At 30.9% G+C, this 25,345-nt stretch overlaps 1 protein-coding gene across 1 annotated transcript in view; it reads left to right on the top strand.

The window, feature by feature from the left end:
* The window catches only part of side-V (sidestep V), a 330,904-nt gene that overhangs the window by 242,165 nt on the left and 63,394 nt on the right, over positions 1-25,345 (top strand). Inside the window, exon 6 of the mRNA XM_073989244.1 lies at positions 12,064-12,136. Coding sequence (XP_073845345.1) covers positions 12,064-12,136 — 73 coding nt within the window. The remainder of the gene's footprint in view (positions 1-12,063; positions 12,137-25,345) is intronic.

Below are 25,345 nucleotides of genomic sequence, written 5' to 3'. Positions count from 1 at the left end.
AGGGCATAGCCATGTAATCACCTAGTTTTGTTTTTGTGTTTTGGGATTGGAATGTCATAAAGTGATGGAAATCATCAAAAGGTTAAAGGAAATAATAAATTTGTTTTATCTCTCGATAATCAACAGCCATGGTTGGATAAAAAATATTCTTTTAAAAAAATTCCAAGTTTTGTGGTACTTTGTCGGTTAATAATATTTAAAAAAAAAATCCACGTTTTGTTGTACTTTGTCGGTTAAAAAATCCACGTTTAGTGGTATTTTGTTGGATAAAAAATATAAAAAAGTCCACGTTTTGTGGTATTTTGTTGGATAAAAAATATAAAAAAGTCCACGTTTTGTGGTATTTTGTTGGATAAAAAATATTTAAAAAAATCCACGTTTTGTGGTACATATTTTGTTGGATAAAAAATATCCACTTTTTTAATAAAAAATGTTTAAAAATCGTGTTTGTGAATGTTTTGTGGTCTTTTGGATAGGAAATATTTTTTTTTAAATCGCGTTTTGTGAATAAAAAATATTTTTTTAAAAAATCGACGTTTTGTGTAAAAAATCCAGTAAAAGTAAAAATATTTTTTAAAAAATCCACGTTTTGTGGTCTTTGGGTGGAGTAAAAATATCTTTTAAAAAATCCGTGCTTTGTGGTCTTTGGGTGGAGTAAAAATATTTTTTAAAAAATCCACGTTTTGTGGTCTTTGGGTGGAGTAAAAATATTTTTTAAAAAATCCACCTTTTGTGGTCTTTGGGTGCAGTAAAAATATTTTTTAAAAAATCCACGTTTTGTGGTCTTTGGGTGTAGTAAAAATATTTTTTAAAAAATTCACGTTTTGTGGTCTTTGGATGGAGTAAAATTATTTTTTAAAAAATCCACGTTTTGTGATCTTTTGGTGGAAGAAAAAAATATTTTTTAAAAAATCCACGTTTTGTGGTCTTTGGATGGAGTAAAAATATTTTTTTAAAAAATCCACGGTTTGTGGTCTTTGGATGGAGTAAAAATATTTTTTTAAAAAATCCACGTTTTGTGGTCTTTGGGTGGATAAAAATATTTTTTAAAAAATCCAATTTTTGTGGTCTTTGGGTGGAGTAAAAATATCTTTTAAAAAATCCGTGCTTTGTGGTCTTTGGGTGGATAAAAAATATTTTTTAAAAAATCCACGTTTTGTGGTGTTTGGGTGGATAAAAAATATTGTTTAAAAAATCCACGTTTTGTGGTGTTTGGGTGGATAAAAAATATTGTTTAAAAAATCCACGTTTTGTGGTGTTTGGGTGGATAAAAAATATTGTTTCAAAAATTCACGTTTGGTGGTCTTTGGGTGGAGTAAAAATATTTTTTAAAAAATCCACGTTTTTTGGTCTTTGGATGGAGTAAAAATATTTTTTAAAAAATCCACGTTTTGTGGTCTTTGGGTGGAGTAAAAATATTTTTTAAAAAATCCACGTATTGTGGTCTTTGGGTGGAGTAAAAATATTTTTTAATAAATCCACGATTTGTGGTCTTTGGGTGGAGTAAAAATATTTTTTAAAAAATCCACGTTTTGTGGTCTTTGGGTGGAGTAAAAATATTTTTTAAAAAATCCACGTTTTGTGGTCTTTGGGTGGAGTAAACATATTTTTTAAAAAATCCACGTTTTGTGGTCTTTGGTGGAGTAAAAATATTTTTTAAAAAATCCACGTATTGTGGTCTTTGGGTGGAGTAAAAATATTTTTTAATAAATCCACGATTTGTGGTCTTTGGGTGGAGTAAAAATATTTTTTAAAAAATCCACGTTTTGTGGTCTTTGGGTGGAGTAAAAATATTTTTTAAAAAATTAACGTTTTGTTGTATAAAAAAATGTTTCAAACAATCCGTGCTTTGTGGTCTTTTGTGGGATAAAAAATGTTTTTTTAAAAAATCTACTTGTAAAGTTTGTAAAGTATTTAGGGCGTTTATAAAGACGCCCTTAGGTCGTCTATTAAGTTGTTCTTTAGGTCATCTGTAAAGACGCTCTTTAAGCCGTCTATAAAGACCTTCTTTAGGTCAACTATAAGGACGCTCTTTAGGTCAAGAAAGACGAACTTTTGGTCGTCTATAACAGCGCTCTTTAGCTCGTCTATAAAATCGCCCTTGAGGTTGTCTAAGAAGACGCCCTTCAAATCGCTGGTAGCCCTGTGAACTAAGGTCTTTTAATTATTGATATATCTTCCCTTTGAATTTTCTTCTTTCACCTTAAATGCCACCTGAAACCTTTTATTTCTTCTTAATATTTGACATCCTTGGAAAAGTAACCTATCCTTTAATATAGATTACATTCTATACCGATTGTAATAAAATACTTAAGATATTTCGGTGATGTTGTTGTAGTTGTGTTTGTGGGGTATATCGTATCTTGATGCTGTTGTGGTTGTGTCTGTGGGGTATATCGTATCTTACCACATCTTATTAACACCCACTTAATCCTTATTTGTATTTACCTTACGCTTGATTTGTTCGGCTTTTATAACAGCCCAACCGCCGTCACTCTCTCTCTTCCAGTGGCATATCAAATACGCCTACATCCTGTAATGAATTCATCAATTCATGTATACACAAGCTCTAAGGCTAAATAAGAAATCCTTAAATAACAATCGTCTTTGGTTTGAGCTTCATCTATTATTACATTCATACTTCATACATACATAGACATCATCTTAAGACATTACAATAATATTTTTGTATTTGTTGCATAAATATATAATGATGATGATGATGATGTGGGGAAGGAGAACCTTAGAATACAAGCAGATACCACTAGTCCTGTAGCATTGAAATCTCGGTTGTATTTCAAGCTTTCCTGCAATGGTTAAATTGCCAATAACATTGACTTAACGTTTGCTATTGCCATAATGGCAGAGGGTCTGACAGGCAGACAGATACACAGACTTGTGTCAGTCGTTATTATCATCATCATCATCATCAGCTTGCGTCAAGTAAAAGGCGGAAATCTATAACAAAAAAAAATCTGCAATATTCAATAATAAACAAAAATTAGTATTTAAGCCCTGTGGGTTTGATGAAGCACGAGAGTGGATGGGGTGGCAAATGCAAACAAAACCCAAGTAGTAAATGATAATATTCCATTCATGGAAAGAAATAAAAATTAATATTTAATCAAAAAGGGTGAAGACAAAGGGAATGATTAATTTATCATTCAATATACCACATATTCAGGGCTTCATCTTACGTATTGAGAATCTGCAAAAGAGTTCTTTGTAATTTAGTAGGCGTTAAGCACTTTGAATTCTTTTGCCAATTGACTAACCTTAACTTTTTGTAGCTAACCTCAAGCAATGACATATTTTTGTATTGAAATTAAAAGGATTCATGTTATGCCATTCAATTTCATGCCTTTCATTAGAAGTAATGTACATTTCATCAAACGAAACAAAATTTCATTTACCGCACAAGCAACAGCAGTAGTCAATGTTAATGACAGCTCAGCTACAATTGGAGCATAGGAAGAGAAAAAATGTCAGATGTGAAATGAAAAAAAAAATCAGAAATCATAAAGGAAGGAATCAACAAAATGAAAACATTTTATGATTCACTTTCAATAAAATAATCATGGCCTGTACTGAGAGGAAAGGAGAAAATGAAAACATTTCAGAATGTTGAATTTTCTATACATTTCTAAGGATGTGTTTGTGTATTTATATTAAAAAGGAGAAAATATAAAAAGCAATAAGTTCTGATAATGATTTCTGTAATGATGGGGTAACAAATAGAAGCTGTTTAAGGGGAGAGATGATAGTGTATGAAATGATTGCAAATAGTGAAAGTAATATTCTGAAAATGTTTGCATGAAAATGAAAGCTCATAGTTAATTCGTTACGGTTAACTATATAACAAGTTTGAGATATTTAAAGTGCTTTGAAAATCTTTTTGAGGTCTGATTTTGAATCGAAAAAAAAAATATTTAGGTTTCGGTCGTATTTTGGATAAAAAATATTATTTAAAAAAATCAGGTTTTTGGCCTCATTTTGAATAAAAAACCAGTAAGGAAAGGATCAAAGTCGGGCGGGGCCGGAGCGGGAGCTATATCCAAATCTTAACCGATTTTGATATAATTCCGCACATATATTTCCAGACCGAATTCAGTCACACATTGCAAATATCATTGAAATCGGACTTATATAGCGTGTTTGGTGCAGCAAATACGTGAAATCGGGCGAAAATATATATTGGAGCTATATCCAAATCTGAACCGATTTCGATATAATTTGGCACATTTATTTCTAGACCGAATGCAGTCACACATTCCAAATTTAATCGAAATCGGACATATATAGCGTGTTTGGTACAGAAAATACGTGAAATCGGCCGAAAATATATATGGGAGATATATCTAAATCTGAACCGATTTCGATATAATTTGGTACACATATTTCTAGACTGAATTGAGTCACACACTCAAATTTTCATCAAAAGCAGACGTATATGGAGTGTTTGGTGCAGCAAATACGTGAAATCGGACGAAAATATATATGGGAGCTATATCCAAATCTAAACCGATTATCACCAAAAGCAATAGCATTGTTCCTATGGCTAAAAAAATTATAGTCCCCAATTTTCAGCTGAATCGGACAAAAAATGCAACCTGTACGTTGCGAACAAAAATACATGGGCAGACGGACGGACATGCATAAATCGACTCAGAAAGTGATTATATGTATATCCCCAAAAGGAACTATGGGTATATTTCTTTTCCTTTTGTATGTTACATACAAATGCACAAAGACATAATACCCCTTATCACAGTGTGGTGTAGGGTATAAATATTTTTTTAAAAAATTAAGGTTTGTGTTAAAAAATATTTATTTTATTTAAAAAATTTGAATTTCTGTTACAAATCCCCGTATGTATTTATTTTTTCCTTTAAACAATCCACGTTCTATGGCCCGAATTCTAGTTTAAAAATATTCTTTTAAAAAATCTCGAATCAAAAGAGATTCTTTAAAAAATGTTTAATTAAAAATATTCTTAAGAAATCCACGTTTTATGGTCTAATTTTGAATAAAAAACATTCTTTAAATAATCTCGAATTTAAAAATGTTTTTTTAATTTTTTGAAGTTAAAAATATTCTTCAAAAATTTTTGAACAAAAAAAAAATTTTTTTAAATCCTCCTGATTTTGAATTAAAAAATATACTTAAAAATATTTTGAATTAAAAATTGTTCGTTAAACTTTTTTCAAATAAAAATATTCTTAAAAAATACACTTTTTGTGGTCTGATTTTGAATAAAAAATATTCTTTCAAAAATCAAATCAAAAAAATATACTTTAAAAAACTGAACCTAAAAAAATTGAATTTCTTTAACAAATCCACGAATTAATTTATTTTTTTTTTTTGAATTAAAAACTATTCTTTCAAAAATCAAATCAAAAAAATATACTTTAAAAAAATCAACCAAAAAAGTTTGAATTTCTTTAACAAATCCACGTATTTATTTACTTTTTCCTTTAAACAATCCACGTTTTATGGCCCGAATTTGAGTTTAAAAATATTCTTTTAAAATTTTCGAATCAAAAAAGATCAAAGAGATGAAAAAATCTTTAACTAAAAATATTCTTAAAAAATCCACGTTTTATGGTCTAATTTTGAACTAAAAACATTCTTTAAATAATTTTGAATTTAAAAATGTTTTTTTTTAAAAATTTTGAAGTTAAAAATATTCTTTAAAAATTTGTGAACAAAAAAATATTATTTAAAATATCGCCCTGACTTTGAATTAAAAAATATACTTTAAAATATTTTCAATTTAAAATTGTTCGTTAAACTTTTTTCAAATAAAAATATTCTTAAAAATCCACGTTTTGTAGTCGGATTTTGAATTAAAAAATATTCTTAAAAACATTTTGAATTTAAAAATATTCTCTACAAAATTGTGAAATAAAAAATATTTTTTGACACTTTTGTGGTCCGACTTTGAACTAAAAAATTATTCTTTGAAAAAAATTTGAATTAAAAAATATCCATTAATATTTTGTTAATTAAATAAATATTCTTTAAATACAAAATATTCTTTGTGGTCTGATTTTATATAAAAAAATAATTCCTAAAAATTTTTTGAATTAAAAGATATTATTTAGACAATTTTGAATTAAAAATATTAAATAAAAAACCAAAGTATTGTTTGTGATTTTAAATAGAAAAAATTTTAAATAAACAATATTCTTTAAATTTTTTTTGCTTTGATTTGTGGTCTGATTTAGAATAAAAAATATTTTGCTAAAAACTTGAATTAAAAAATCCACGTTTCATGGTCTGATTTTGAATTAAAAAATATTTTATAGAACAATTTTGTATTAAAAAATATTGAACTAAAAAATCTACGCTTTAAATTAAATAATCCACGTTTTGTCTGTGATTTTTAAATAAAAAAAATAAAATTTTTTGAATTAAACAATATTCTTTAAACATTTTTTGAACAAAAAATATATTTTCAAAAAATCCGCGTTTTGTGGTCTGATTTTGAATTAAAAAAAAGTAAATTTGTTGAATTAAAAAATCCACCTTTCGTGATCAGATTTTGAATCAAAATCTATTTTTTAAAAATTTTTGAAGTAAAAAATATTCTTTAAACATTTTTGAGTTAAACAAAACCTAAACACTGACTTTGAATTAAACAATTTTCTTCAAGAAATCCAAGTTTTTTCGTCTGATTTCTTTAGAAAATTTTGAATTAAAAATATTCTTTAAAAAATTCAGGATTTGTGGTTCGAACTTGAGCTAAAAAAATATTTTATTAAATTTTTTGAATTAAATAAAAAATTCTTTAAAAATTTATTGATTAAAAATGTTCTTTAACAGAATCAAGTTTTATAGTCTGATTTTGTATTAAAAAATATTCCTTAAAATTTTTTGAATTAAAAAATTAAAATATTAAAAGTATTCTTTAAACAATTTTGAATTAAAAATATTCTTTAACATTTTTGAATTAAATAATAAAAAATTTTAAATTTTTTGAATTAAAAAAATAATATTTTTAAAAAATGAGCGTCTTGTTGTCTGATTTTGAATTTAAAAAAAGTTAAAATTTGTTGAATTAAAAAAACCACCTTTCGTGATAAGATTTTGAATCAAAATCTATTTTTTAAAAATTGTTGAAGTAAAAAATATTCTTTAAACATTTTTGAGTTAAAAAAAAAATCTAAAAACTGACTGAATTAAAAAATTTTCTTCGAAAAATCCAAGTTTTTTCGTCTAATTTCGAAGTAAAAATGTTCTTTTAAAAATCCAGGTATTGTGGTTCGACTTTGATCTAAAAAAAATATTTTTCTAAAAGTATTTGAATTAAAAAAAATCTTTAACCCATTTCGTACTTGGTGTTCGATATTTCGAACAGTAAAATCACTTATTTTCAAAAAAAATTGTTCCCTTGAAAATCCCCCTCCCCCTCGATGTTAAGGGTAGATTTTTGAGACCTATATTTTTGGATACTTTTTAAATTAATTTTAAAAAATTATAAAAAATGAAATTTAAAAATTAATCATGGGGAATTATTGCCAATATATGTAGCCGTTTCACAAAATATATTACACGCGAAAGCGCGACTTTACAGATGTGCAAAGTTGAAATTTCGAACGCTGGTACTTAACCTACATATCGATGGGTATATCAAAACGTGGAAATTTACTGACGAATTGCGGGGAAAAGTCATTATAGCACCATATAAGACTAAATACTAAAATTCAGCCATTTCTAAAGGATAGTGCGGCTAAAATCCTGAAATACCCTAAAATCGTTAGGTACCATTCAACGGATGCTATATAAAAAGTGGACCTATGCTGACAAATTTCTGGAAGAAAGTTAAGTAGTCTCAAAAAAGACTAAATATGTATTAATTTACAACAATTTCTGTAGGATAATGCAGCTAAATCCTTGAAATCTCCCGAAAATCGGGGGTACCGTTCTATGGGGGGCAATCCAAAACGTGGACCAGAGCTGACACATTTCGGGGAAACGTTTTGTAGGTCCAAACAAGTCTCAATACCAATTTTCAACCATTTTTTCATACAAAAATGGTGAAATGAATCAATAAAAGGGCAAATAAATTAATTTTATTTTACTTCTACTAGCTTAAGCGCCAATGTTCGAAATTTCGAACACCACTTTCCGGGAATACGAAAGATCGGAAAATTTTTTCGAGTTGATTTTTGACATCAGTGGGTCCTAATTACCCTAAAAAGTGCTTTGTTTTTAAAAAATAAATAAAAAATTTGTCTCGGTACGATATGGGTTAAACATTTAACAGAATCACGTTTTGTAGTCTGATTTTGTATTAAAATATATTCCTTAAAAATTTTTGAATTAAAAAATTAAAATATTAAAAAAATTCTTTATACAATTAAATTAAAAAATATTCTTTAACATTTTTGAATTAAATAATAAAAAAAATTTTAAATTTTTTGAATAAAAAAATAGTTATTCTTTAAAAATATATTTTTAAAAAATCTACGTTTTGTTGTCTGATTTTGAATTTAAATATTCTTTAAAAAAATTTGAATTACAAATATTCTTTAAAAAATTCAGGATTCGTGGTTCGTTTTTGAACTAAAAAATAGTTTTTTAAAGTTTTTGAAATAAAAAAAAAATCTTTAAAAATGTATTAATTAAAAATCTTCTTAACCAGAATCACGTTTTATAGTCTGATTATACCCTCAGCCTTTAGGCTAAAGAGGGTATTTACACTTTGATACTTGCAAAAATGTGCCTCATCGAAATAATGGTTTTAGACCCCAAGTATGTTTGTACGATATCCGTTTCAGACAATTTTGAGTAGATCTAGCAATGTCCGTCCGTCTGTCTGTCTGTCTGTCCGTCTGTCTGGCTGGCTGGTGCGCACGATAACTCTCGAACGGATCAATCGATTCGGTTCAAAATTTGGGTATCGAAATATTTTGTCCAGATTCGATTTAAGTTCGAAGATGGGCCATATAGGTCCACTCCTTCAGGTACCTCCCTTACAATTGTTCAAAAATTGTGGAAAACCTGTGCGCACGATAACTCTTGTAGGAAATAACCGATTTGGTCCATACTTTGCACATCGTGTAATTTCTACCAAACTTAGATGAGGTTCCAATATGGACTCAATCGGTCCACTCCTTCGGGCACCTCCCACACAAAATTTCGGATAAGTTCAGTTTAGGACCTGGTCCCGAATCGCTTTGATTTTTGTTTACGCAAGTTGTATTCGCTGTCCTCTATACGACGCTGTAAGTTTCATTAGGGGCAAGTCCGTACTTCTTGAGAAAATAGCCTGAAAGTTACAAAAAACCCTATGACACCGTGTGTAGTGGTTGGAGCGCAAGATAAATCTCGAACGGATCTTCCGATTTCGTCCAAAATTTGGCTTTCGTAATATTTTGTCCAAACTTAGTTCAAGTTCAAAGATGGATTATATCGGTCCACTCGTTCCGGTACCTCCCCCACAAAAGTTCGAAAGTTTTCGGAAAATTTGTGCGTACGATAACTCTTGAAGGGAGCAACCGATTTGGTCCATACTTTGCACATTATGAAATTTCTACCAGACTTAGATGAGGTTCCAATATGGACTCAATCGCTAAACTCCTTCGAGTACCTCCCACACAAAATTTCGGAAAAGTTCAGTTTAGGACCTGCTTTCGAATCGCCTTGGTTTTTGTTGTAGCATCTTGTATTCACTGTCCCCTATACGAAGGTACAAGTTTCCTCACGGGCAAGTCCATACTTCCTGAAAAAATAGCCTGAAAGTTGAAAAACAAACCCTATGACATCATGTTTATGGGTGGAAGCGCAAGATAATTCTCGAACGGATATGCCGATTCCGGCCAAAATTTGGCCTTCGTAATATTGTTTCCAAACTTAGTTTAAGTTTATAGATAAGCCATATCGGTCCACTCCTTCAGGTACCTACCCCACAAAAGTTCAAAAATATTCGATAAGTTCACTTTATTTTGCATAAGTTCACTTTAAGACCTGCTATTAAATCACTTTGATTTTTGTTGAAGCAACTTACATTCGTTGCCTCAATTACGATGGTAAAAGTTGTTTCAGGGGCAAGTCCATACTTCTTGAGAAAACAGCCCGAAGGGTGTAAAAACCCCCTATGGCACCCCCATGGTCCATGTCGGTCCATTCCTTTAAGTACCTTTTCCGGAAAATTTTTGAACTTTAATCCTAATCAACATTTTTGTCGGTTCATGCGACTAAAATTTTGAAACCCCCTAAATACATAGGTTTTTTGTGAAAAAAGTGTTTCAATTTTCACAGGATGAGGGTATATCTCTGTCGGCAAAGCCGACTGATACTTTTTTACTTGTTTTGTTTAAAAAACATTCCTTAAACATTTTTGAATTAAAGTATTAAAAATATTCTTTAAACAATTTTGAATTAAAAAATATTCTTTAACATTTTTAATTAAATAATAAAAAAATGTTTAAATTTTTTGAATTAAAAAAAATTAGTTATTCTTTAAAAATATATTTTAAAAAATCCTCGTTTTGTGATCTGATTTTGAATTAAAAAATGTTTTGTTAAAATTTTTTGAATTAAAAAATATTCTTAAAAAAATTGAATAGCATATTTAAAAAAACTTCAAAATTGAGTTTGTATTAAAAAATTTTCGTAGGTCTAAAAAATGCGTTTCCTTCAGCTTGTCTATAAAGGGCGTTTTTAGGCAGCATAAAGGGCACCCTTTATATATTGGCAGTGACATTTTCCTCTTTTTTGCGGTTATGATTTGTCCCCCTTTAAGAGTTAATTGTCTGACAATTTTAATTTTCTCTACTAAAAAGCAAATATTTTCTACCCTTATGTCAACAGATGTTCTACAAATATACATCAGCCATTAAAAATCTAAAATCAATACCCTCTGAGAAAAATCTATTAACGAAAACATTCAACTGCAATTCAAATCACAGCCAATAAAGTCAACCCATTTCAAATTGAAAAAAAGTAATTTTTTTCGTTGTGGATAAAACAGAATTTTTTAATTAATTTCTTGTCTAGCTGGTATTTGGTATTTGACAATAAACATCAGACAGCGACAATTTGCTCATGAAAAACATTAATAAAAATTCATTAATTTTGGGAAGACCTTTAAGTGTGAATAGAAAATATTAAAATGGAATTTGTAGTGGAAAATTGCGTAAATTTAATTTTTAGTGGAAAGAAAAACATGTATTGTTGTAATTTCTGGGAATCGAACCCTGATATTCAGCGTGATCACGATTGTACAATCGCGGTACATATAAATAATCTTCATAACATTTTTAAATTATCGAATTTTCATCAAAAAAAAAAAAAAAATATATATATATATATTATTTTTTAATAAGGTAGAAAAGATGTTATTGATAGTGTCAGCCTAGAAGTAGGATCTTAGTTATACATTGACCTAAAAGTATGCATTAAATCTGAAGAACTTGAATTTAAATATCTAAAAATCATATGTTTTCTTTATCATGCTTTAATAGTACCTTTATATATAACCGGATTTAACAAACCCAATGGGTTTTAAATGTCAATTCCATTGGGTATACGTCAACTAAATCCTCATAAAGAAGGTTAACCCGACAAAAACCTATAATATAAACAGGCTATAAGGTAACTTTTAAATCTTAGTCTTTTTATGTTTTTTTTTTTTTTTTTGCTGAAAATTATTGTAAGATATTCAGCATGGTGAATCGACATCGACATGTTTGAATATGTTATGTCAAAAATTGTCTTTATGCCAAAGATGTTTGGCATTTCATATTCGAGCAGCTGAAACACTACCTATTCAATATGCCATGGTGCTCTCCTAAAATTACGCAATATGACCTGAAAGTATGCCGCACATTTCCCACAACTTCTAGCATAAATATTCTATAATCATAGGTTTTCATTATTTTATAACTAGTTTCCTTCCAAGGATACAAATTAAGATCTTATCCTACCTTCTCACCTCTCTCAAAACCACCTTCCTTTCATCCACCCTCCCTCTTGTGATACCTCCTACACATATAGCAAATTAAAAATTAATTTGTATATCATTAAAAATAATTTCATATTCGTCTTCTTTTACAGGTTTACACTTGCCAAGCCAGTAATGGCCATGTGGTAGCAGCTCTTACCAAGAAATTTATACTCGACATGAATTGTAAGTATCATTCGTTAAGTATTTATTTTGAGTTTTTTAGATGAAAAAAAAAAAAAAAACAAAAAGGAAAAACAACTGTTCATTTTATATTATGGGTTTCTTTTAATTTTCCTCTTACACGGGATTAATGGCAGTTGACAAAAAAAAAAAAAACGAACGAACTTACGAAGCTTAACCTCGAGCAGAGGAAATTAAGCTCTGTGTGTTCACAACCTTTGATACAAGTACACAATACAAGGTTTCTTCTGAATTGTTGTTGTTATGACTTCATAATGGCATGTCCTTCGTGTTCATCCTCTTTTCTTTGTGTTGTTGTTTTTTCGTTCGCTTTCTACAAAGTCATACTCATAAATATTGACTTTGTCAGTCTTGTGGTATAGAGCGTAGCCGCGCGCTCGCCTCTCTGTGTGTGTGTGCGTTCTGGCCATTAATGTCATGTTTCATAACTTAAAACGGAAAACACATATTTAAATTTCGTTATGCAAATAGGCCTTGCAAACAAAATAGTCGGAAGGCTGCGTGAAGGCTCTTTTTGTCTCTTGTTCACCAGCTCACCTCACCTTCCTTCCTTCCGTAATTGTGATATTATTTATCATCTGTCCTTTTGTATTTATGTTCAAATTGTTCATTTGTGATCAAAGTTGGCAGAGCAAGCGAAAAAAAATTTATTGAAATAATGAAAAGCTTTGCTGCCTCAATAGAGGTTAAAGTAGGCGTATTATTCTCTGGGTGATGAATGACCATAATTTTGGCGTCGTTGTTGTTGTTGCTGTTCTTTAAATATGCAAATGAGACATTGTAGAAGTGAGATTTAATCGAAAGCGAGGCATTGTGATTTTTAAATAGCATTTATTGTTCTGAATGGACAATTGAGGGCAGGCAGCGGTGATAAGGCTATCAGAAAGCCTAAATAAAGGGAACAGCTGTCAGAATCCGTAATATACAGGGCCCCTAAAAATATGCAAGAGGAAAATAATGAAGATACAACTACACCATGCTGGCTCTCATGTTTTATGTTGAAAAAGAGGGTAGCCAGTTTTTAAAAGATTGTCGTAAACACCTGAGAGCGCCTAAAAGTATGCACCTACAAAACAATTGAGCTACGACTACACTATGATAGCTTCCTTATTTCATGTTGCAAAGTTGACAGCCAGAGTACCAGAGTGGAAAAGGATATTGGGCTGTGATAACTGGAACAGCTGTTAGTATCGGTAATATAGAGAGTCCCTAAAAATATGCAAGAGCAAAATAATGAAGATACAACTACACTATGCTGGCTCTCATGTTTTCTGTCGAAAAAGAGGGTAGACAGATTTCAAAAGGTTTTCGTAAAAGCCTAAAAGTTATAGAGAGCCCCTAAAAGTTATAGAGAACCCCTAAAAGTATGCATCTGCAAAACAATTGAGCTACGACTACACTATGATACCTTCCATATTTCATGTTGCAAAGGCAGCCAGATTGGGAAAGGATATTGGACATCTGTAATAAATGGAACAGCTGTTAGCATCGGTAACATAGAGTGTCACTAAAAGTATGCAAGTGCGGTACACCATGTCGATTGTCATATGTTCTGTTTCAAAAGAGGCCAAACAGAGTTGAAAAGGATATCGGAAAGCCGAAATAAGTGGAACAACTGTTAAAATAGGTTATACAGAGAGCTTCTGAAGTAAATTGAACATCTGTTAGAATCGGCTATATAGAGAGCCTCTAAAAATACGCAACTGTAAAATAATGGTGCCACTACCACACCATGGTGGCTCACATACAGGGGTGCAAAGTTGGTGGTTTTCCCGCTACTTGTGGTGATTTTTGATGTACAAAAACCACTGTTTAAGCAGGAATGTCAACTGTTTTAGGGCAAAAATCGCTACAGACCTATGGTGCGTATGTGGCTGTAGCGATTTTTACCTCGGAACAGTTGGCATCCCTGCTCACATACATATTCTCTGTTGCAAATGAGGGCAGATAGAGTTGAAATGGCTATTGGCAATCCAAATAAAGGGAACAGCTGTTAGAATCGGTAAAATAGAGAGTTCCTAAAAGTATGCAATTGTGAAATGATGGTGCTACAACTATACCAAAGAGGCTCCCCTATTTTGTGTTGCAAAAATGGTAGATTCCACTTATATGCTATATATACTGTATTTGAGTATATCTCGTGCTGCAATTTAGTTGTAGAAATCACTTAAAAATGCAATACTCAAAGCTTATCATGAAGAACCGCTGAAAGTATGCAATATTGATTGCTGTTTGCAAAGAACTCCTAAAAGTATGCAATATTTTCGGGGCGTTACTACCAAATATACAACTATTTTCAAATCATTAACTTTCTTTTCTGTAATAAAATTACATTTCGTTAATGATATTTGGAAATTCTCGTTCATGCCTTACTCCCCCCCTCGCCCTTAGTAAAAACTTTACTTCAAAATTACCTATTTTCCTAGAATTAATTTCTGCTAAATTACATTTGTTTTCATTTCATTAACTTTTCCTCACTTAGCTGCTGGAAATGTTGTATTACATTGTTCTTAGTCTCATTAATTGTTTATTGTTGGACACTATATTCCATTCAGCAGTTGGTTGGGCGGCTCAGCTGGTCATCAAAATAATTAGCTGTTCATCATGTGTCATGAAAGCTTGAACTGCCTGCCAGACTCGTTGGCGGGTTAATGAGTTCTTCTTCTTCTTGATTTCAAGAAAGCTTGTTAACAATTCACAACAAGTGTCCAGTTAAAAAAATACTTGTGATTTTCAGTTTTTTTTTTATTTTAATCTGCTCGCTCACCATGAAGCTTCACAGTCAATAGTAAAAAAAGATTTGAAAGTGCATTGCTGGCTAAGTGAAAAGGACATTGGATTTAATGAAAGGCTAAAGGCTGTCCTTCCAATTAGTTTTTTTCTTGCCATTGCCTCTTGACCTTTTTTTTGTAATTCTGTGATATGAATTGCCTGGTTGTGGCACCAATGGAAAAATGGTTATAATGATTTTGCAGTTTGTGAAACCTTCAATTTTTGGCATCTTAAAAATGTCGTATTTATCTTAATTATGAAAAATATTATAATGAGCGGCTGTTTTGAGTGGCAGGGTAAGCAATTAAAACATGAATGTCATTAACAGAGAGGAATAAATGTGTAAGACATTTTTGAGGGAAATGAGAAACACACAGGTTAGGGAATCGGGAATTATATTTTAGTACTAGCAGACCCCGGCCCGCATTGCCCGTGTAGCCTGTCTTTATCCTACAGCAATCTAATTATAAAAAATGGTTAAGCCGAATTCTCCCGCTTATTGAGACTTATATGTATTAGTTTTTCGTGGCTGATTTGAACCTCACCATTTAAGGAGATTTGTAAATATATCGATTTTCTTGATCGGGGGCGCAACCACCGTTGTTTCGAAAATTAATTTGCAAGACGATGCACTCATAAAGATTAATAAATATCCACACTCCGAAACCCTCAAAAAACCAGAAAATTATTAAGAAAAAATTTGTTCTAGGACGCCTCAAATGGCCTTCTATAATTTCTAATAACTTCCATTCCATTCTAATCGTTGAAAAAAAAGTAAATTGTTGGATTTTTCTGTAAAACTTACTTCTGAACATCTTTTATAAATTAAGTGTTTCGGTGACCTTTAAAAATTAGAAAAAGCTTAGATTGGCAAGCTTTAAATGGCATTCAACTTTTTTAAAAAAAAATCCCGCTTTGTGACCTTCAAAATTTCCTTAAAAATAAAATTTTGGTGGCCTTCAAAAATTCCTAAAATATTTCTAGCCTTAAAATTTTATTTTATTTATTTATTTATTTTAAAATCACATCAATAAAATTCTCAAAAAATCAATCTTTGGAATGGCTTTCAAACATTTTTAAAAATACAATTTTTGGTGACTTTAAAAATTCTGTAAAAGAACTCGTTTTCATGTCTTCAAAAATTGCATTTCAATGGCAATTATTAAAGGAAAAAAATAAATTCTTCGAATTTTCTGTAAAACTTACTTCTTAAAATCTTTTGGAAACTTAGTGTTTCGGTGACCTTCAAAAATTAGAAAAAAGCTTCGATTGGTGAGCTTTAAATGGCATTCAAAAGTTCTCAAAAAATCCCGATTGGTGACCTTCAAAATTTCCATAAAAAATACAATTTTGGTGGCCTTAAAAAATTCTTAAAATATTTCTAGCCTTAAAAATTTATTTTATTTCTTTATTTTAAAATCGCATCAATAAAATTCTCAAAAAATCCACGTTTGAATGGCTTTTAAACTTTTTTAAAAATACAATTTTTGGTGACTTTAAAAATTCTGTAAAAGAACTCGTTTTCATATCCTTCAAAAATTAGAAAGAAAGCTTCGATTGGCAAGCTTTAAATGGCATTCAAAAGTTCTCAAAAAATCCCGCTTTGTGACCTTAAAAATTTCCTTAAAACATACAATTTTGGTGGCCTTGAAAAATTCTTAAAATATTTCTAGCATTAAATAGTTAATTTATTTTTTATTTATTTATTTAAAAATCACATCAATAAAATTCTCAAAAAATCCACGTTTGAATGGCTTTTAAACTTTTTTAAAAATAGAACATTGGTGGCGTTTATTTAATTGGGATAGCTGTTACAATTTTGATTTTTCAAAATAGTCTGGCTTAATCCCTTTTGTTGTTTTAATATTTAAAACAACAAGTTTATTAGTGGAGAAGGTTTGGCATTGTTCGCCAAGGGGTAAGGCAAGGAAGACTAGTTTCGATCCACGCCACTGGATCTCATCAGTTCCCTTTGTTTCTTGTTTGTGGATATTCTCCACCGAAGTTATTTTTCAATAACTTCTTCAACAAGAAACTTTTTATACCCAAACATCAATCGTCAGCTCGAAGTATAAACGTAAACAAAGAAAAACATTCAATGAGAAGTTTTTCTTTGGTAACCTAACACAACTCCGACGAAAGTGTTTACGAAACAAAGCAAACCTTCTTCCACTCGTATGTGTCGTTGATTTTTCAACAACTTTTTTTTTTTCAACTTTTTTAAAAATAAAATTTTTGGTGACTATAAATTCTTTAAAAGAACTCGTTTTCATGTCTTCAAAATTGTATTTCAATGGCATTAATTAAAGGAAAAAATTAAATTTTTCGAATTTTCTGTAAAACTTACTTCTAAAAATCTTTTGGAAACTTAGTGTTTCAGTGACCTTCAAAAATTAGAAAAAACCTTCGATTGGTGAGCTTCAAATGGCATTCAAAAGTTCTCCAAAAATTCCGTTTTGTGACCTTTAAAATTTCCTTAAAAAATACAATTTTGGGGCCTTCAAAAATTTATAGCCTTAACAATTTATTTAATGTATTTTATTATTTAAAAATAACATCAATAAAACAAAAATAACAAAAACTTAAAAAAAATAATAACAAAAACTTTCTAAAAATTTTAAAAATTGAATTTGTGGTGACATTAAGAATTCTTTTAAAAAAACTCGTTCTTCAAAAATTGCATTTCAGTGGCATTAAAAAAAAACCTTAAAAATTACATTTTAGTGACATCGAAAAATTTAACAAAATTCCTTCTTTAAAAAATCCTTGTTTTGAATGCCTTAAATATTTTTTTAAAAATTGCATTTTGATGCGAAAAAAATTAACAAAATTAATCTTTAAAATGTCTATGTTCCGATAGTTTAAAAATAATTTTTAATTCTTTTAAAAATTCACGTTTTAATATCCTAAAATTTTTTTTTCGAACTCTTTCAAAAATTGATAGCCTATTTTTTTCAAATTGATAGCCTAAAAATTTATTTATCCGTTTTGAGTGTCTTAAATAGCCTTCAAAATTTTTCTTAAAAATTGTACTTTTGTGGCATTGAAACATTTAATATAATTATTCCTTAAAATTTTATTTTTAAATTCGTTAAATATCCTCGTGTTGAGAGCCTTAAATTGTCCTCAAAATTTCTTTAAAAATTGCATTTTTCTGGCATTGAAAAATTTAATAAATTTATTCTCTAAAATTTTATTTTTAAATTCTTTAAAAAAAACTTCGTTTTGAGAGCCATATCTTGCCTTCAAAATTTTTTAAAAATTGTATTTTGATGTCATTAAAAAAATTAATAGAATTATTCTTTAAAATTTTAACTTTAAATTCCTTAAAAACTATACGTTTTTGTAGTCTAACATTTACTTAAAATCCTTTAAAAAATCAATTGTGTTTGTAGTCTAAACATTTATTTTACAATTTTTTAAAAAATCCAAGTTTGTGTTGCCTAAACATTTATTTTAAAATTTTTTAAAAAATCCATGTTTTTGTTGACTAAGCATTTATTTTAAAATTTTTAAAAAAATCCAAGTTTTAGTAGCTTGAGAATGTATTTTTAAATTCTTTAAAAAATCAAAGTTTTGGTACGCAAAAAAAGATTTTTAAATTCCTTAAAATATCGATGTTTTTATAGCCTGAGAATGTATTTTTAAATTCTTGAAATAATCTACATGTTGGTAGCCAAAAAATGATTTTTAAATTTTTTAAAAAATGCACGTTTTGATAGCCTAGGAATGTATTTTAAAACTCTTAAAAAATAATAAAAAAAATATGGTAGCCTAAAACTGTATTTTTAAATTCTTTTAAAAATATACGTTTTGGCAGCCTAAAAAATTTAAATACTTTAAAAAATCCACTTTTTGTTAGGCTAAAAATTTATTTTTAAATTCTTTAAAAAATCCACATTTTTGTAGCCAAAATATTTGTTTTAGAATTTTTTAAAAAATCCACATTTTGGTAGCCAAAATATTTGTTTTTGAATTCTTTAAAAAATCCACGTTTTGGTAGCCAAAATATTTATTTTAGAATTCTTTAAAAAATCCCCGTTTTGGTAGCCAAAATATTTATTTTAGAATTCTTTAAAATATCCACGTTTTGTTAGGCTAAAAATTTATTTTTAAATTATTTAAAAAATCCACGTTTTGGTAGCCAAAATATAAATTTTCGATATTTAATTAATTCTCTTTCGAGTTGAGCTGTGAGGCCTTTAGAGACACATTGAAAAATTAGGAGTCTACCGAAGTCCCACGCATCCAACCATTACACTACGTTTCACGGGTGGTAAAGCCGATCTTCAGGTGTATTAGGATGTTGTTGTTGTGGCAGACGAAGGCAAAGCTTGGAAACTAGTATATATATCGCACTTCATTAGATAAATGTATATGCGAAATTATGTCAGTTAATTGAAACTCCAAACTTTTCCTATAGTCTTGCTTGGTAATCCCATTTTTCAATGTTCACAAATACTACGGTAAGTTTTATTCCTACATCATTAGTAATTGCTCTTCTATATCAGAAGATTTTATTTTTTGATTTGATCATCAATTAATGTCTACTAAAGTTTTGACAAGTTGATGGTGGCTTAGAACGCTAAGACGCCGGCAACCTTGACACTCAGTTTTCGGAGACCCAGGTTCGAATCCCAAACAACAACGAAAACAACGAAAACAACATCCTAATACACCTGAAGATCGGCTTTACCACCCGTGAAACGTAGTGTAATGGTTGGATGCGTGGGACTTCCTAATTTTTCAATGTATCTCTAAAGGCCTTACAGCTCAACTCGAAAGAGAATTAATTAAATATCACTATAAATGGCCTTCGCCTTAATAAGGCAAAAATAAAAAATATAAATTTTCGAATTCTTTAAACAAATACACGTTTTGGTAGCCAAAATATTTATTTTAGAATTCTTTAAAAAATACACGTTTTGGTAGCCAAAATATTTATTTTAGAATTCTTTAAAAAAATACACGTTTTGGTAGCCAAAATATTTATTTTAGAATTCTTTAAAAAAATACACGTTTTGGTAGCCAAAATATTTATTTTAGAATTCTTTAAAAAATCCACATTTTGGTAGCCAAAATATTTATTTTAGAATTCTTTAAAAAATCCACGTTTTGGTAGCCAAAATATTTATTTTAGAATTCTTTAAAAAATCCACGTTTTGGTAGCCAAAATATTTATTTTAGAATTCTTTAAAAAATCCACGTTTTGGTAGCCAAAATATTTATTTTAGAATTCTTTAAAAAATCCACGTTTTGTTAGCCAAAATATTTATTTTAGAATTCTTTAAAAAATCCACGTTTTGGTAGCCAAAATATTTATTTTAGAATTCTTTAAAAAATCCACGTTTTGGTAGCCAAAATATTTATTTGTGAATTCTTTAAAAAATCCACGTTTTGGTAGCCAAAATATTTATTTTTGAATTCTTTAAAAAATCCACGTTTTGGTAGCCAAAATATTTACTTGTGAATTCTTTAAAAAATCCACGTTTTGGTAGCCAAAATATTTATTTTTGAATTTTTTAAAAAATCCACGTTTTGGTAGCCTAAAAATTTATTTTATTTATTTTGGTAGCCTGAAAATTATTTTAAAACTCTTTAAAAAATACACGTTTTGATAGCCTAAAAAATTATTTTTAATTCTTTTGGTAGCCAAAATATTTATTTTAGAATTCTTTAAAAAATCCACGTTTTGGTAGCCAAAATATTTGTTTAAGAATTTTTTAAAAAATCCACATTTTGGTAGCCAAAATATTTGTTTTAGATTTTTTTTAAAAAATCCTCGTTTTGGTAGCCAAAATATTTATTTTAGAATTCTTTAAAAAATCCACGTTTTGTTAGCCAAAATATTTATTTTAGAATTGTTTAAAAAATCCACGTTTTGGTAGCCAAAATATTTATTTTAGAATTGTTAAAAAAATCCACGTTTTGGTAGCCTAAAAATTTATTTTATTTATTTTGGTAGCCTGAAAATTATTTTAAAACTCTTTAAAAAATCCACGTTTTGATAGCCTAAAAAATTATTTTTAATTCTTTTGAAAATCAACGTTTTGTAGCCTAAAAAATAATTTAAAATTCTTTAAAAAACCTCGTTTTGAGAGCCTTTGATTGCCTGCAAAATTTCTTTTAAATTGCATTTTTTTGACATTTAAAAAAAAATTAGCAAAATTATTAGGTCTACAATTGTAATTTTGGCAGTCTTTAAAAATGTTATCACCAAATATATAAGAGTATTTCAATATTATACTAGTGACTTTTTGTCCCATGAATATTCCTATCTTGTTACATGTCAAATTACATTATTTCTGTGGGAAAGTTATCGCTTCATAATTCAATTTATAACAAGTCATATAAAATTGCTGTAGATGCCCAATATAATTTATGTGGGATTTGCCAAAAAACGACCACACAATTTAAGGACACTGGGATTTATCACATAATTGTTAATGTTCCCATGTTTTTGATAGCTATCGAGGTCCATTAAATATTTGATAAACAAGAACTTCATTAACACCCTCTATGAAATGACAAAAAAAAACAACAACAACAAAGGAGAAGGGGAACGACCATTGGCCATTTTGGGGGATGAAATTTGCCAGGACAATACATGCCCTGCAATAAATGCAATTTGAAACCACAACACTTAGTAAATGTTAAGATAACCATTAATGCTGCTACACGGATGGTGGTGGATGGATGATGGAATAACAGGATGCATCATAAATTTTGCAAACATGCAAGCTCGTACACATACACACACTTATACCACATATAAACTTATCAACTTTATGATGTCCTTAACAATTAACAAAGAAAAAAAAAACAATAACAGCATCAAAGAGAATCAAACGATGATTATAACAATGGCAACGACATAATTTCTCTGAAAGGACATTGTTTTCAATTTTCAGCCAAAACGAAAAACAAGCTATGGCACCAACAATGCCTATTGTTAAATGACCTGTTTCGGGTTGGCGAAATGTGGGGGTGGGAAGGAGTAAATATCCTGCCAGGGAATTGAAAGAAATGTTTTCTTGTTGTTTTGTTTCTGTCAATTACAAAACACAACAGACAGCGGCGAAAGACGACCAAACCGTTAAAATTGGGTAATTGCAAGGGCACGTGTTTCCGGCCATCTCACCCTGAGTAATTGCAAAAACGTGCTTTGATTAGTCAAGCGTATAAAACAGGAGGCTATTTCCTGGTTTCGCTTGCTTCAAGCAGATTGAAAAAACACAAGAGGGAGGGAGGATGGGTAATGAAAGACTGCTGTAGCAAAAGGTTGAAAAATATTAATTAAAATGCCTTTGTCATAAAATTCGCAAACAAATGAATTGTTTATTTTTTATTTTATTTTATTCATGAGAAGCAGGTATACAAATTCTTTGAATCCTTTCCTCTGTGACATTCCAATTCCATTTGCTTTGGAATGCTAAATTCTGCGTTCTTTAAACAAATTTGTTTATTTTTATTTCTTAAGAATTCCTGGTTTTAATGCCCGTAAAAATCCTTTTTTGCATTTTATTACTTAATTGTAAAGGATTGTCTCATTTTTGTCCTTGTTTTTGTAGTTGTTGTTTTCACTAATGTTTTTGCTATCTTGCCTTGGTGATAAGACTTTGTGTATTTTATTATTATCCTTTCGTTTTGTTTAAAGTGTTGCCGTTCGGTGGTATATTGTTGCGATTGTCCCTTTTCCTTCAAAATTCTTCATAAATCATAAAAATATATGTTTTTATGGGATTTGTAAAAAAAAGTATTTAATTGGATTTCTTTGTTCTTTTTCTGTTTTTATAAGCAAATAAAAAAGTTGAAAATTAGTCGGGTAATAGGATCAGGAAGGATATAAATTAAGAGATTTAATATGTAGGCAATAAATAATCACTGGGATTAGAAGTTGAAAAATAAGTTTTTTTAGGGCTCATTTGAAGTTGCTTCCTAAAAGTAGGCTACAAATTTGCATGTTTTATATTGTACATTTGCATTCAACAAGTTATTTAATATGTTTTATTTTGTTATAAATCGGGTATAAAGGTGTTTATCCCTAATGAGTGAGAAAGGGGGAAATGCTCCTGCGATGGTAGATCGGAGGCCAGTCTTGGAATATTCATAAGCCATATTTGGTGCACCTTCTCAAGGTAGGTCTTACTAAGTTTGCCGAGCAAAACGTGAAGGAACAGTGTACATAATTATTTCTGCGATTGCTGTCACCAGATTCAAGCTGACTATAAATTGATTTTAAGACATTTGCATGTCCAAAATGTAAAACTTGCCCAATTCCTGACACTAAGACGGAGGAAATTCCCGTCTGTTCAAGCCTTATTAAACGATTTAGTACACATACCGTTGCTCCGCTTAATACTAACTATGGATTTGGGATTGTTAGGTAGTATATAAGAGACCTTAAATTTCCATTCGAATTGCTAACACCAGCTCCGTGGCGTTCTGGAGCATAGCTAGTATTATGCCATCCATTGCCTGTGACTTTCAAGGCTGAAAGCTTTTAATCGCCCATTGAGGTCTTGGCTGATCATCTTTTTCAGTGCGGGATCGATTATGGTTTGCAGATTTCAATTGGGGCAGAGATAATTCCTTTGGGGGATAAAAGCCCTTGGTGAGTATATTAAGAATCCCGACGGACAGATCCGCCGTGAGTCGAACTTCCGAGTTATGGCGTGATGAAGTTTTTGCTAGAGACCCTGTAAGCCGTTAGGAATTAGCGTTATATCTTTGTTAACTGTTGTTTTAGCTAATTTATGAGATGACATGTCTGCAGTCAAATCGAATGAGCAGTATTTTCGTAGAGCATTTCGACCTTCTAACTCGCTGCCTTCAATGTCCTTTTCGTCCTTTATTTTAAGAACCACTATAAAAGTACCACCAGATGAAGTTTTTCAGCTTCGAAATGTTCTGCAAAAATGTCGCTCAGAAAATTTTATATACGACTCTCATTGACAACTTATCGATATTGTCTCGTTTGCATAGTCCTTTTGTGCATTTACCCTCTTTTGGCTCTGGAAAAACTATTGAGCCAAAACTACTCTGGTTTGTCGTGGCAGCTGACGCTCTTCAGCTGCGATAGATGGGGGAGGTACTCCGATGACTGCATTCACACTATAATTGCTTATGGCCTTGGCAATTGTGTCCTTGTGAATGCTGTTCAAACCTGCCTGATATGTCTGTTGATCTAGAGGTTCTCTCCTATATTGCTGGACCTCCGTATCTAGAGCATGAATATACTTCCTGATATGTCTGGGTGTATCGGTGGCCAGCAGATGTTGATTGGGATGGCTCTCATGGTAACACCCGAGCAAGTACTGCAACGATAGCATCTCATTATTTTGCCGTACTGAAAGAATCTTTGCCTCCTCCTGTAGATGGTCCACTGTAGATTTGAGGAGGCACCCTGTTGCTGTTCTTAGGGCGGCGTTCTGACAAATTTGAATCCCACTGCGTGTCACATAAATCCGGGGACCAAACTGGCGCCGCATAGCATACCACAGACCAACCTATCGCTTTATACGTGGTCAACAAGGTTTTTTATCTGCACCCCAGCAGCTGCCGGCTAGGACCTTGTTCCTACATTTCAGTTTATCGCAGATAGCTGTGGCATTCGAGGACGACGTGAAAGTGGTGTCGAATGTGACCCCTAGAATTTTGGGGCAGTTTGTGTTCGGAATTCTGCTACCATCGACCGTGATATTCAACTCTCTTCTATACTGCGCCGTCCATGTGGTGAACAGAGCGGCCGTCGATTTAGTGGCGGATATCTGCGTATTCCTCGCGTGGAAAAAGGTGGTAAGATCGGGTGGTAAGATGTTATCAGGGTAGGTACCTGACGCCAGGATCGTACAATAATCGGCATACGTTACCATCTCAATGCCGTCTGGAGGGGGCGGAATACAAGAAAGGTTGAGGTTAAACAGTTCCGGAGATTTCACCCCTCCTTGGGGAACTCCCTGTTTCACTCTACGGGACTTGGATTTCTTGTTCCTGAATTCCACATACGACTGGCGACCACACATATAATGCTTGATTATCCAACATTTCAGACTGGCCGGAGGGTTGTCTGCTCGATGTCCTCGAATAGCGTGGAGTGCTTGACAGTATCAAAGGCTTTTGTTAAGTCAAGCGCCACCATCACTGTTCTATCACACGGCCGCTCCTGGTTGAGTCCTCGACAAATATGTGTGGAGATGGCGTGCAGCGCTGTTGTCGTGCTGTGCTGCTTACGGAATCAATGCTGATGATCGGCAACTTGATAGCTATTTCTAATGCTGCGGAGGACTAAGGCCTCAAGGGTCTTCGCTACAGGTGACAAAAGCGTAATCGCATGGCATCCTTGCCTGGCTTCAGTAGCGGGACCACCCTGCCCAATTTCCAGACTTCGGGAACAATAAGGGTGGCTAGTGACAGGTT

The sequence above is a fragment of the Musca autumnalis genome, unplaced genomic scaffold (genome assembly GCF_047663935.1).
Source record: "Musca autumnalis isolate F117 unplaced genomic scaffold, ASM4766393v1 scaffold_5, whole genome shotgun sequence".
NCBI lineage: Eukaryota > Metazoa > Arthropoda > Insecta > Diptera > Muscidae > Musca > Musca autumnalis.
This window is presented reverse-complemented; position numbering and strand designations above follow the sequence as displayed.